The 12,849-nt window shown below is 36.4% G+C and overlaps 1 protein-coding gene across 1 annotated transcript in view; it reads right to left on the bottom strand.

Moving 5' to 3' along the window:
- The window catches only part of LRP1B (LDL receptor related protein 1B), a 636,888-nt gene that overhangs the window by 81,384 nt on the left and 542,655 nt on the right, over positions 1-12,849 (bottom strand). Inside the window, exons 60-61 of the mRNA XM_039555091.1 lie at positions 12,099-12,298; positions 540-728 (exon numbers count right to left, since the gene is read on the bottom strand). Coding sequence (XP_039411025.1) covers positions 540-728; positions 12,099-12,298 — 389 coding nt within the window. The remainder of the gene's footprint in view (positions 1-539; positions 729-12,098; positions 12,299-12,849) is intronic.

Raw genomic sequence — 12,849 nt, 5'->3', positions numbered from 1 at the left:
AGAAAAAAAGCTCTATTTTTTTTAATAACAAGAGAAAAAATTAGCTTATCTAGGTGAATTGCCAAATTGCATTCAGTTGCAATTCAAATACAGGATATCAGCAGGTAAGACACAATCACATCACTCACATTCTCTGACATTCCCTCAGTCCAGCAGTATTCTTCTGCAATATTAACACTTTTCAAAGACCCAGGTTAAAAGTTTTCATGACACATTGTTCCCCTCTTAAAAAATGGTAACTTGTACTGTAATGCAACTGAACAGTTGTGTACTTTCAGTCAGTATCTGGGTTAATTTTTAAACATACAAATTATCTCTCTACCAAGCAAGTTCTGTTAGATGTATTTAATACCAGATATGCTTAAAATATTAACTGCAGATTTATGTTTAAAAATGCTAATTTGAAAACTTCCACAATTTGAAACGGAACAGAAGCAGAAATAATCATTGCAGATAAACGAGCATGCAGTACCTCAGCACGTGGCTACTACATTAAACACATCAGTGTGCTGCTTGGAAAGCAGAGACAGGGTAATTACCATCAGGTTGCCTGTAAGAGTGATACACCTGGATGTCTGTGATGGTGTGCCACGAGTTAATCAGGGAGAGCCTGCCTGAGCCAGAGGTTTTGTGGGCACGGCTGAGGGATTTGGTTTTCCCGTCGGTCCAGTAGATGTAGTCTTCAAACAGCGTCAGTGCAATCACCCCTGGGATGTCTTGATTAGGGACTGGAAGGAGAGATGCTCAGATTAATGTTCACTCTCAGAAAACTGCCAGTTAAAATATTCCCCACTGCACAGGCTGACAGAACAACTGCTATGGAATGTCCTGAGAGTAATTATCGTGACAATACACGAGGACCAGAGGGTTCTTTATCACCAGTTACAATGAAGGAGGATGGAGCACGAGCCCTGCTGGTTTAGAATTTGTTGACACAATCAGTGTTGAGAAAAAGAAAGGATTTCAGTTAAAAAAACAAACCTCCAGATTTTAAACTAAAGACATGTCAAACTTTAAAGTAATATGCAACAAACGTAACTTTCCTTACTCTTTGCATAAGCAACATAAATTTGCTCTTTTACTAGAATAAATGTTATTAGAAAACATACAAAACAAACATGTACACCTCCTGATGCTCTGTGTTTAAGACCCTTTCATACAATTAATAGTATTTTATTTCATCAAAATATACTGACAAGAGAGACAGGAAAAATAAAATTTAAAAATTGGCATTAAAATAAACATTGCAGTAAGAGGGCTTATTGATTATTCCTAACATCACCAACCATACAATATGAAAAAACAAACAAAGTGATGATTGTTACAGTATCACAAAATTATGAGCCAACATCATTTGAAAAAGGATAGAAGGACATAAGGGAGAAAAAGCTTTGGAGCATTCTTTATCCTGCTGTACACTCCTTCTTCTTGAAGTATTTGTTCTTGGTAAACAGTAACTGAATGCCACTTTTTTTTTTTCCTCCTTTTAACATAAACAGCAGTAATCATAAATGTCACAGGAGAATATATGGCCACAGTAACTAATTTGTAAATGATAATCTTTTGTTGCTGAATCACCTAATTACTGATAGAGGTGAAAAGGCAGAGCAGAGCAGCTGCCTGTCACATTTAACCAGCATATCCTTAACACCTTTACCTCATTTTGTGCATCTTTTGACCTGGACAGTGCTGACAGAGTTGGCAAATCTCAAATTCCTGTTGGAACATTCCATAGCTCACCGAGATCTGATGATGATACTGAGTATATGGAACAGCAACTTGGAAAATTCAATTTTCTATCCAATAGTCCTCCCAGTACTGAGCTCCAGTGCAGGGCATGTTGCCTTCTGGTCAAGGAGACCTTGCTGCTTAGAAATTATTTTCCCTTCTTATATGTCCCCATGAACCACATCTATCACACTGAAATAACAATATGGTATTTTTGAAAGAGCTTCACGGCATTTCCGAGAAATCAGTCAAAGTCCAAAGAAATCTCAATTTTGGCACTCATTACAGAGGCAACTTTGTCACAGCTCCACACACAGTACAGTACAAGAAAAGCTCTTATAATTTCTGTGATTTGTAGAATCCCACTGTGTAACGTTTCCAGTGAGAAATACAAACCAGGCTGACAGGAGAAGCAGGATGGGACATCAGAAACTGCTGCCCTAAATGAGGCCCTGAAGCTTTCCATAAAACTCATTATTTTATTTTTGCTTCAGTTCTAAAACAATATTTGTTCCTATAAATTATGACCCTTGCTTCTACTCTTGCCATCGAATTAAGATGTCAAAGGTCTCACTCCAATCTCTCTAAAGACAAAAAATGTCCTATTTTATTTGTCTGTTTTTTCTTTTTCTGATCAAAGTTAAGATTAAAATCAGAATAAAAGGGCATATGAAAGCTTTAATGCACATGAAGAGGATTTACATAGAAAAAACTTATTTTGATTTCATCTTTATTATTCCCCACCAATGAAAAATAATAGTTATCCTTATTTTGGCTATCCAGGAAGCAAACCCCATAGCCTAAGCATAGATCTATGAATAAATACTTACTTTTTGGTTTTGTGCATGTTTGTGGGTTTCCATACAAATTATCCTGGCTTCAATGGATTAGACATACAAAAACATCCAGATGAAACTTTATATCCATGAACTAAAGAAGATTCAGGAGATTAACGTATACTGCCTGAGTTGTCTCATCACACTGCATTAATAGGGAGGCCAAGTTAAGAGTGTGGCATAAAATATTAAATATTACAGTTGGAACACTGCACATAAGAAAACTGGCCATTGACTTAAGTACAATTTTCTTTTATTAAAAAAAAAAAAAATCTGTAAGCACCAGGTTTAAAAGCTCAACTCTTTCAACCTTCCTAAAAAGAAACCCACCTTATCAGGAACAATGTGACAAATATTACATTCTCTTCATTTTATGTTCTTTAGAAGAAGAATGACAAAATACATTTGTTTCTAAAACTGGGTTTTTCATTATTACCATTTATAGGTATAAAATTGAAACTGTCAATGGCTTAAACACTCTCAGATTCAGCTTGCAGTTTGTCCTGTCACTATTTTTTATTTCTGAGTAATTTTCTAATTTTAATGGGCTTCTGCATTAACTTTTCATTAGGTCATAATCAACACAAACTTGCACTGTTTAAAGCTGTAAAAGCTACATGTTTTCTGTTGTGAAATGTAGAGAAAGTTATTAAAAAATTTAATTAACAAAGCAATGGATAGTACAAATATATGCAAATAAAAATCCACTTGAAGTAAAACACAGAAAATAAGTACAGAATCACTGGACAAATATTTCTTGTAAAAATTCTATGCTGACCATAAAAATATAGAACTCTTATGAAAGAAGAATTAATAATAATTAAATAACAAAAAACTTATAAAATTTCTTCTAAGCTGACCATAAAACTCAATGTATTTTCTTGTAGAAGATAAACTTGTAAAGCCTGAGAGCAGTTTCTGAAAACAGGCATTAAATGGCAACCAATTCTGTTTAAGGAGTAGTTCTACCATAGCTGAATACAATTTTTCTTTGGCTTTTAGTATGTTATAAGCAAGGAAACATCAGAACTGTTGACATGCAATAGGTTATAGAGTCTACAATTCCCATCAACTGTGAATGACCAAACAAAACTGAACAGAAAACTGAGGTAATTTTTACATCTGATTTTTTGATGGAACAGTAAAATAGTCTCTCATGTTCTTTTATTCTTTGCCTTTAAGGACATCAGTGTTTCACGCTTTCCAAAATTTCAGGCAGTGAATATTGATTTTTATAAATGTATGGACTAGAAGAAACACTCACTTCCTTCCCTCAGTCTTTCCTTTAACTCCAAAAAAGCTTCAGCTGATTGACCTCGTCATAAATGACATACAGTCATTAAATGTTGCACCACTAATTACTAACCCTACAGCAAACTCTGTGGTGTGAATCACAGTTTGAAAGAGGAAAGGAAGATCCCCTTTCCTTGGCAGCACTGCAAAAACAGACTACTAAATTTAAGGTAAAGGCAGGTTAGTCATAAGTAAGCACCTCTGTTTCCTCTGCATCACCTATTTGAAAACATTTAATCAACCTGACAACCCATTAGTAAGAAAGCAATATATTCTGTTAAAGATAAAAAATTCATTTTTGTGATTCCTTTCCCCACCACAGCCTCCTCCTACCAGAGATGGGCAAAAGTTCCTTGCAATTCCTCCTTTTCTAACACACCTGCTGCCACCTCTAATTCTCTAGTGGTGCTTCATTTTATCCATGAATTATGGATTTTCTGACACTGAATGCTAATCCCAAACAGTGCTTGACCAAACAAGTAGATGAGAAAAGGGGTAAGAAAGAGGAGGCAGAAAGGAGAAGGAATGCACAGGCCTTTGAGAAAGCTGCAGAAAATAGGAGGGAAAAACACAGGCAGGTAATAAAAGGGAAAAACGAGGAGGTTTGCAGCAGATCACAAGTGGTGGGAAATAAAAATTATTAGATACTTGAAGACAAATAAAAATGACAATATATAACATAATAAAGGGAGATGAAGTGCTGCATGAACTTAAGAGAAGAGGCACAGGAGAGAACGTGATTATGTAGACACATGAGAAACGTGACAGACTTAAAATATGTCTGTCTCTCTCTCTCCTGCATTTTGAATGAATTTTGATCCAAGACTATAAATTCATAGGCTGTAAGTCATATTTGTGATACAAATGTTTACTTTTCTCTTTTGTGAACTCTGCTTCCCTTATATTTTCTGAGCACATTTACTTAAGCATAAAAAAAATTTTTGTCTGATTTCAGGAATGAAAATCATTCTATCTACGATTTCTTAGCTACAAAAACATGCTTATGGAGAAGCCATACAGAAGTGAAGCCTAGCCTCCCTTGGCTCTTACTGAAACACAAGTATTTCCAAAAGTAAAAGCAAATACTATAACACAAATAATAAAAACAGAAAGGTCTTGTTGTCAGGTGATAAAATCAACGTAACAAGAAAAACTGTCCTTAAAAAGGACAAATGCTGACTCCTTCCAAGAGGAAAGAAACCAAAACCAAACCAAATTATCAGTGCCCTATCACGTCCAGAAGATGGCTGATCACTTCCAAGACAGAAAGAGACGTATTCCCTTCCCTTTCCAAAAACAAAGGGCTGCAACCTTGCCCTTGTGTAAAAATCTACAAGAACAGTAGGGGTGAAAGATTCCTGTCAGGCTCTTCCCAAAAATGCATTCACCAGCTAGAGTGCCAGTGCTGGAAAACAACTGGTAAAGGTAATTAATTGCTCTTAAGCAACCATTTAAATTACTTTCTAGCCCTCGTGGCATTAGAGCAGTTTCTGTTTAAGAATTTTGGCACCCAAGCACAGAAAATTTACATGGGTGATCACACCTGAAAAGCCAGGCTACACTGTTTTGAATTCCACGCTCTGAAACTTGATCTTTTGAACTGCAATAAAACAGAAATAAAAAGCTTACTGACATCTTGATCTAAATGGAAGCAATGGTAATCTCCTAGGAAGGATTAAGAACCCTCCAAAGACAAATTGCATCCAGGAAGAACAACACTTAATAAGAAAATAGCAATTAAACCTACAAAACCAAATAAACTTGGAAATTTGCTGATCTTCTCTTCTGCAGCAATTACTGGCCCCCACTGTCCTCTTTCTTTGTGAACTCCCTCGTAGCTGTTTCTGTCTCATTTTACATTCAACTTGGAACCTCTCTGAGACACAGTCAATACTTTTTTATTTCCTATACTACTTCCTCCTGATGCTTGCTCCCTTTAATAAAGAATTTGAAGTGCTTAGTCCATAAAATTAATAATGAATAATGACAATAAGATTATCTCTATTAAGCGTGGGACAAAGTATGTAGTTTTGACAGATATAATTAAATTTAGGTATATTACATTAAATATTATATTTTAAAGATGAGATATTTTATAATCATTATTACATTTATGAAATTGACACTTTGTTTAAAAACCTAAACCTGTCAAACTCAGTGAACAGGAAAAAAATATTCATGGACTATACAGATTAAGTCCAGTAATTGAAGCCATGTTGCACATAAAAAAAAAAATTAAAAATACATTTTTAGGATGCTATTACTCATATCTTTAATAACATGTCCATGCATAAGTATTTCTTTCTGCAAAATCACTATCTACATCACACATCCATATTGGGTCAAGTATGGGAGATAAAAGTCCTAGCATTCAGTGATGGGATATTTTGCCAGTATAAAAATGTAACTGAAACAGTGAAAACTGAGAATATTTCAGTACAATAAATTCACACAAAACTTGTTAAACCCCCAAACTGCTATCACTAAAGAAGCAGTAAATTTAGACTTAAATCTAAACATCTTAAGGCACTAATGTATTTGTGATATTAAAGCTGACTATTAGCTATAACAACACCATGAGAAGAGATGAATACATTTTCCAAAATCTGCCTGTAAAACCAGTTGATCAAAGCTAGGAATTAAATATTTTATTGTTCCACTACAAAATGTTTTATTACATTTTTAAATTCACTGTGAGCAGTTGTTTATATTCCAGTTACTCCACAGCAGTACAGAGTAGTAATTAAATTATTCTCAAATATATACAAGACAGTATTTGGGTAGAACAACTCACAGTGTGCTTGTGAGTTCTAAAGGTTTTTTAATTATTTATCAGATTTACAGAGACCCTTTAGCTGCCTACCAGCCCCTCACCTTAGACTCCTGCCTTGCTTCTGGTTTTGGTATTTATTCCCACTGACCCCCAAGTTATTCCTTCTTTTATCTTTCCCTCTCCTGCCATCATCCAACTACAAGGACACAAACCACTGAGTGCCTTTGGTTTACCTCATTTACCTTCCACTGCAACCATGGGAGCTGTTCAACACTTCAACTTCCTCCACCAAAATCCTCCTATTTTCCATCGTGTTGATATGAACAGGGAGAAAACAGAAAATCTGTGGTTTATGTTCTCTGTTGTGATTGCTCTCTGACAGCAACAACTGCATGGAAAGTAATGCCCATCCCTTAAAATTTGTGATGGCACAAGTCCAGCTCATGCAGAAGTTTAAAGTACAGTGAACTATTTTCAGAGGTTTATAATCTAATCTAATTTGAGCATATTGTCACAAGACCAGTGGAATATACCTGTTGGCATATAACCTGTTGGCAATCTTCATAAACTGGGCTCCATAAACTGGAGACTGGGGAACCTTAGAGTAATGTAACTGTATTAACTGCCTTTAATATAGGTGAATATGAGTAATTTTCCCTGAATATTATCCTTTAAAAGAGAAGGAATATAATAAAATAAAATAATCACATTTGGGAAGACATATGGATGGGAGAATTTTATCGGAACAGTTACGAAAACTGAATCCAGAAGGCAATAATGGTGAGGAAGCAACTATCAGTTTGTGCTATCAGATGTGGCTACAATGAATAATTCTATAGACTCCTCCAAAGTTGGGAAAAAACTGTTGCCGTATCAGAACTACTTCTCATCTGCTGTGAGAAACAAACCCTCTTTTCAGACTTCTCTAATTTTTGAGCTATGAAAACCTCCAGTATAAATCTGGAAGGAATTGGTTTCTATAATCTTTTAGATCACTTCTTTATTAGGGCAATTCTATAAACAATTGGATACACTCTATTATAAAACTCTGGCGGCAGAGTTCAGAATTAGACACAAATATGTTTTTTTCTACCTACAAACTCCTTACAATGAGCAGCTTTTGAAATTACAGGTGCTAAAAATTAAAAAGGTTATAATCTCCTAACTGCTTGTACTTGTTACTTCAAAACTTGCATTTATATTCACCAATTCTGAGATTTGCAAACATTCAGGCAGTAGCTAAGTCTCAAGGAAAGAGTGTCTTTTCAAATTGAGGCACTCCAGGAAAGTTATTATCTGTTAACTGTATTCATTACTAAAGAAGTAATTTATGAATATTTAATTTATAAAGTACAACAGTTTTTCATTGCTTAATTTCCATGTCAGATGAAGGAATGAAGTGCCCAACTTTTTGTTTTTACAGTACAAAGCATCGACTTGACACAGTTTAAAGCTTAATCTCAGAGAAGGTTCTGTACTTCCTAAACCGGACTATCACATTTCCCTGTTACAGTTTCATAATACTGAAATGCTTATCTTCAAAGTGAAATGGGGAAATGTAGGCACCTCTGGGTTTTAGGAGCTCTGAAGGACAGGAAAACCTGCATGAAGCAACCAGATACGCAGGCAACTGTGAAGCTTGCATCTCCTCTGGGCAGTGGGAACTGAAAGCAGCTAAGTCTGACAAATTCTTAAATTTTTTATTTATTTTTTTAAAGCTCACATAAGTAAACCAGCTTAATGCTTAGCCAGATTAGTGCTTCAATACTTGCTTAATCATTTACAGTGCATAACATTTGTGAATGCTGCAGTGCTGAATTGGCTAAGCTCTAAAGACAGTTTACATAACCAAGCATTAAACTTCAAACAGCTAAGCAAGGTCATCGCTGCCCCCAGTGCCAAGAAGAGCTCCAAAGTACTCTAAGATTTCTGGCCTAGTTAGCATGTTTTCAAAATTCTTACTAGGACTCTCTTGGCAATTATAAAAGCCTATTTCTCTATTGAAATACAGAGGAACTTTACAAGAGAAAAGCAGCAGATGTTCTCCTCAAAAAGCTTTAAGGTTCATAAGAAACAAACAAATAAAACAACCCCTTCATAGTTGTTGAAAAAAGTGTTAACACCAGGACTAAAATACATATAAACTTCCACTGCATGTAATAAGCACTCCTTGGTTTAACAAAGTGCGTCAATAATCAGCCTAACATTGTTCTGTTTATCCTAAAGTACCTGATGTGGAGCACAGAACACTGCACACTTTCTCATACCATAATATCCCTTAATGGTATGAAATCCACTCATTCTGACAAGTTACTTATTTGCTGGGTCTTGTGAAATCTCTGTGGCATTTTCTGATATACTTTGTAACAGATAATTTAAGATCCAAAAATCATAATCTCAGGAAAAAGCCTTGCAGCAAGTGAGCCTTATCCTCAGAGATCACAGAAACAAGTGAGAAAATGCTTAGTTTGCCACTAAAAGCACTTCGGATTGCATCACTCACAGCATTCCCGTTCACACTTTTTCCTCTGCTCCATGAGAATGTATTTTGTGGTCACCATACCTGTGCTTTTATCCTTCTCCATTTGAAAACACAAAGGATAAGAGCAAACTCAACCATCTCCCCCCTAGTTAACTTTGACAATGCAAAATGACAAAGGAAAACAGACCATGAAATCCACGCGAAAAACATGCCTTCAAGAAACACAGTTATCACAAGAGATAAAACCTAATCTTTCTCATTTAAGTGCTTATCAATGGGGATTACAGATATCAGAAAGCCAGAGGGGATCACAGCTCCAAACACTGAACTTCCCTAAGTTTCCCTTACTAAAATAATTTATTTACAATGGCTCAATTTCATCTTCCAAAATATTTCTATTCCTGTGCTGAATCATGAAGAAATTAAAATTGTATTTGGTTGGTTGTTCCAGGAGAAAGTGGGGAGGAAGGGAAAAGACCCCAATTAAAGGCAAATTGATCATTATGTGTGAACTTTGCAGAACTCTCAAAGCTCCTCTTAGAGCACCCCCAGGGTTGTTTCATCCGTTTCAGACAGCGAGAATTCTACCAATTACTTTTGAAACCCACAGAAACTTTTCTACAACTTGATTTTGATTTGATCACGATGTTTTGAGTGAAACTCCTGACAACAGAAAGTGACAAATGGCATTAGGTGTGGGCAGGCTGGAGAGGATCCAGAGAAGGGCCGCAAAGATGATCCAAGGCTTGGGAAGCTGCCACAAGAGCAAAGGCTTAGAGAACTGGGTTTGTTCACTCTTGAGAAAAGAGGGCTGAGGGGAGACCTCCACCACATTCCAGCCTTTAAAGAGGACTACAAAGAAGAGGAGATTCCCTTTCTACATGGAAAAGGTGAAGGGTGATGGGAACATGTTACTCCTGGAAAGATTCTGATTGGAGACAAGAGGAAAACTTTTTACAAGGAGAACACTGAGACATTGGAATAATCTTCCTAGGGAAATGGTGGATTGGACACTTCTAAGATGCAGCTGGTTCTGGGTCATCTAGGCTATGCTTTTCCCAGAAAAGGTGGGACTAGGTGATCCATGGGGTCTCTTCCAACCTCATGATCTACAATGATCAGCTAAGGAGAAAATATCGCTTCCACATCACTTAAATACCTCAGGATCTTTCTCCTGAAGCTCACTTCTTATGGTTTGAATATTTATACACCATCTGGACTTCAAAGAGACATGCCCTCAGAAGCAGCACAATACCAGCTTTACACAAAGTCACTGTTGCTTTTGGAGCTTGCCTCAGATACTTCACTGGTATCAAATTTGGATAAACTTGCTGTGGCATTGTGACAAATTCCCTGCTTCTCCAGGATCACATATCCTCAGGAGAAGACATTTATTCTGTGAATATAAAGCAGTTGAAGCTCACTTTATCCACTTGGGCTGGAGAACCCTACAGGTTGAAGACCAAGGCAATGGACACCGAAGATGGGATGACTGGAATTTTGCAGCCATCTCCTGAGTTTAGTGTCAGGACATTTCTGGGGAAAGAAAAATTCTGAAACTCTCAGGCTGAAAGAGAAGACTCTGAAAAGTTTGACCACTGCAGTCAGTTTAGGGCTGAGAGAGACACATGGGCTGTAATTTACTTCTTTCCTTTGAAAAATCCAGAGAGAAGAGTAAGAGAACAAAAATTTTATGAGAACAAAAATAGCAGGACAGCAGCACAGGGAAAGATATCGAGAGGAGTAGGGAGCTTTGCTTCATCTGTCAGAAGAACAGACTAAGCAGGAATCCAGCTCAGGGCTAGGTCTGAGAGAGTGCTGCTTAGGTGAACAGGTTACAACTGACTGGTGTTCATCCCCAAAAAACCATGGACATTATGCTGAGATTAATGGGAGATTAATGTAAACATACAACTCTCATAGCTAGTGCTAGAGTGTCTCCAATCTACCATCTCAAACAACTGCCATTGAATTATTCATGATGTATTTATAACTTACAATTCATGAATACAAGGGCTAGAAAACTTGTTTTGCTTTTCCTTTGGTTTTTTTTTTCCTTTTTTATTTCATGGCGAAGCTTTGATCCAAAAATAAAGTAGTTATTTCATGAACTGTGGTTTGGAGAAAACGTGGAGGCACCCAGTATGACATAAAAGCCAAAAAAAGCCCAAATCCATGAAGTTTTACCAGCATAGCAGCAGTGCTGAGGTTTGGGTAAAGCTTGTGGAAGGAGCTCAGGTAACAATTTCACTTCAAGTAAAACATCAGCCAAAAATTCAGTAGACTGATACTATTTCATATGTTTGAATTAAAATGAAAGAACTTTAATTATACAATTTGGAATATGAGAACCATTCATCATAGCATAGAAATTTTTTTTTTAATACTTTATAGAGAAATGGCACAAGCTTTTTAATTATCTGTCAGGTAAGAAGCAAAACACAAGGATAAAGATTAGTTCATTACATAAAGATTTCAAAAGTTATTATTTCACCCATCTACCAGGAAAGCCCCAAATTACAATTGCAATACTGGTCTCACGCTAAGCAGACTAATGGGCATTTCCAGGCTTTCTGAGGTGGGAGAAAAGGCTGATTTTAGCCCTATTCTGACACATGGCACACAGGATATATCCCTTCTACTTTTAACACCAAGTTTCACTCACTTTGTAACTTAATAAGGAACATGCCTATACATTCCAGAGTATACAATTGACAGGGCTGCCTCAGATTGCTGAGTCTGTTCCTAGAGTTTCTTTTTCCATTTGACATTTTTCCCACAAACATGTAGTACTGCACATTTAAAACGTATTCATACCCATAACAGAGAAGAAAAACGAAAAGCAGATTTTAAAAGGAAAAATTCATCTTGAAAAAGGTTGCAAAATTTTTTTTAAAGGACAGTTTTTACATAATTATACACAGAAAGCACCCTTGATATAAAAATTATCAAAAGGAAAAAGAAAACAACTGAAGCATTGACCAACCTTTATGTCTGTGAGATCCATCCATGTCAGAAAACTCAATATGATTTTCATCAGCCCAGTACAGCCTGTGGTTGACATAGTCTATGGTAAGAGCCATAGGTCTGGAGATCTGTGTTTCTATAACCACAGTTTGCCTGGATCCATCCATCCCGACACGGCCAATGTGAGGGTACTCACAGCAATCAATCCAGTACAAGTATCTGTGGAACAAAACACAGCAGCTGAGTAATATCAGTAATTAACCAGAGAGGTTGTGGCTGCCACAGCTCTGGAAGTGTCCAAAGCCAGGCTGGATGGGCTTGGAGCAACCTCAGTCTAGAGAACGGCATCCCTGCCCACCAAGAGGGTTTGGATGATCTCTAAGTCTCTTCTAAACCAAACCATTCTATGACTCAATGGTTAATTTATTTAGTGGATCTCAAGAATAGGTCAGTAATTACTCTTTAGTATTTCCACTTTCCAGATAAATTTTTGCATTTTTCTAGACCTGTCCATAAATTAAGTCTGCTGAATGTAAAAAGTTTGGAGTCCTCATGCTAGGTGTGATTTTATTAAATTAATTATGGACTAGTAAAAAGTGCATTTAAATGGCTTAGTCTTGATACCTTAGAATTTGAAGCACCACCCAAACTAGGGTTTGTGAATCTCACATCCTGCATAAATGGCATCACTACTAAATTGATCAGAAATATGGTATTACATCTACTTTCTTTTTTTTACACATATTACAAAACCTTTTTTGCTGTTAACA

Source organism: Corvus cornix, chromosome 7, assembly GCF_000738735.6.
Source record: "Corvus cornix cornix isolate S_Up_H32 chromosome 7, ASM73873v5, whole genome shotgun sequence".
In the NCBI taxonomy this organism is placed as follows: Eukaryota; Metazoa; Chordata; class Aves; order Passeriformes; family Corvidae; genus Corvus; species Corvus cornix.
This window is presented reverse-complemented; position numbering and strand designations above follow the sequence as displayed.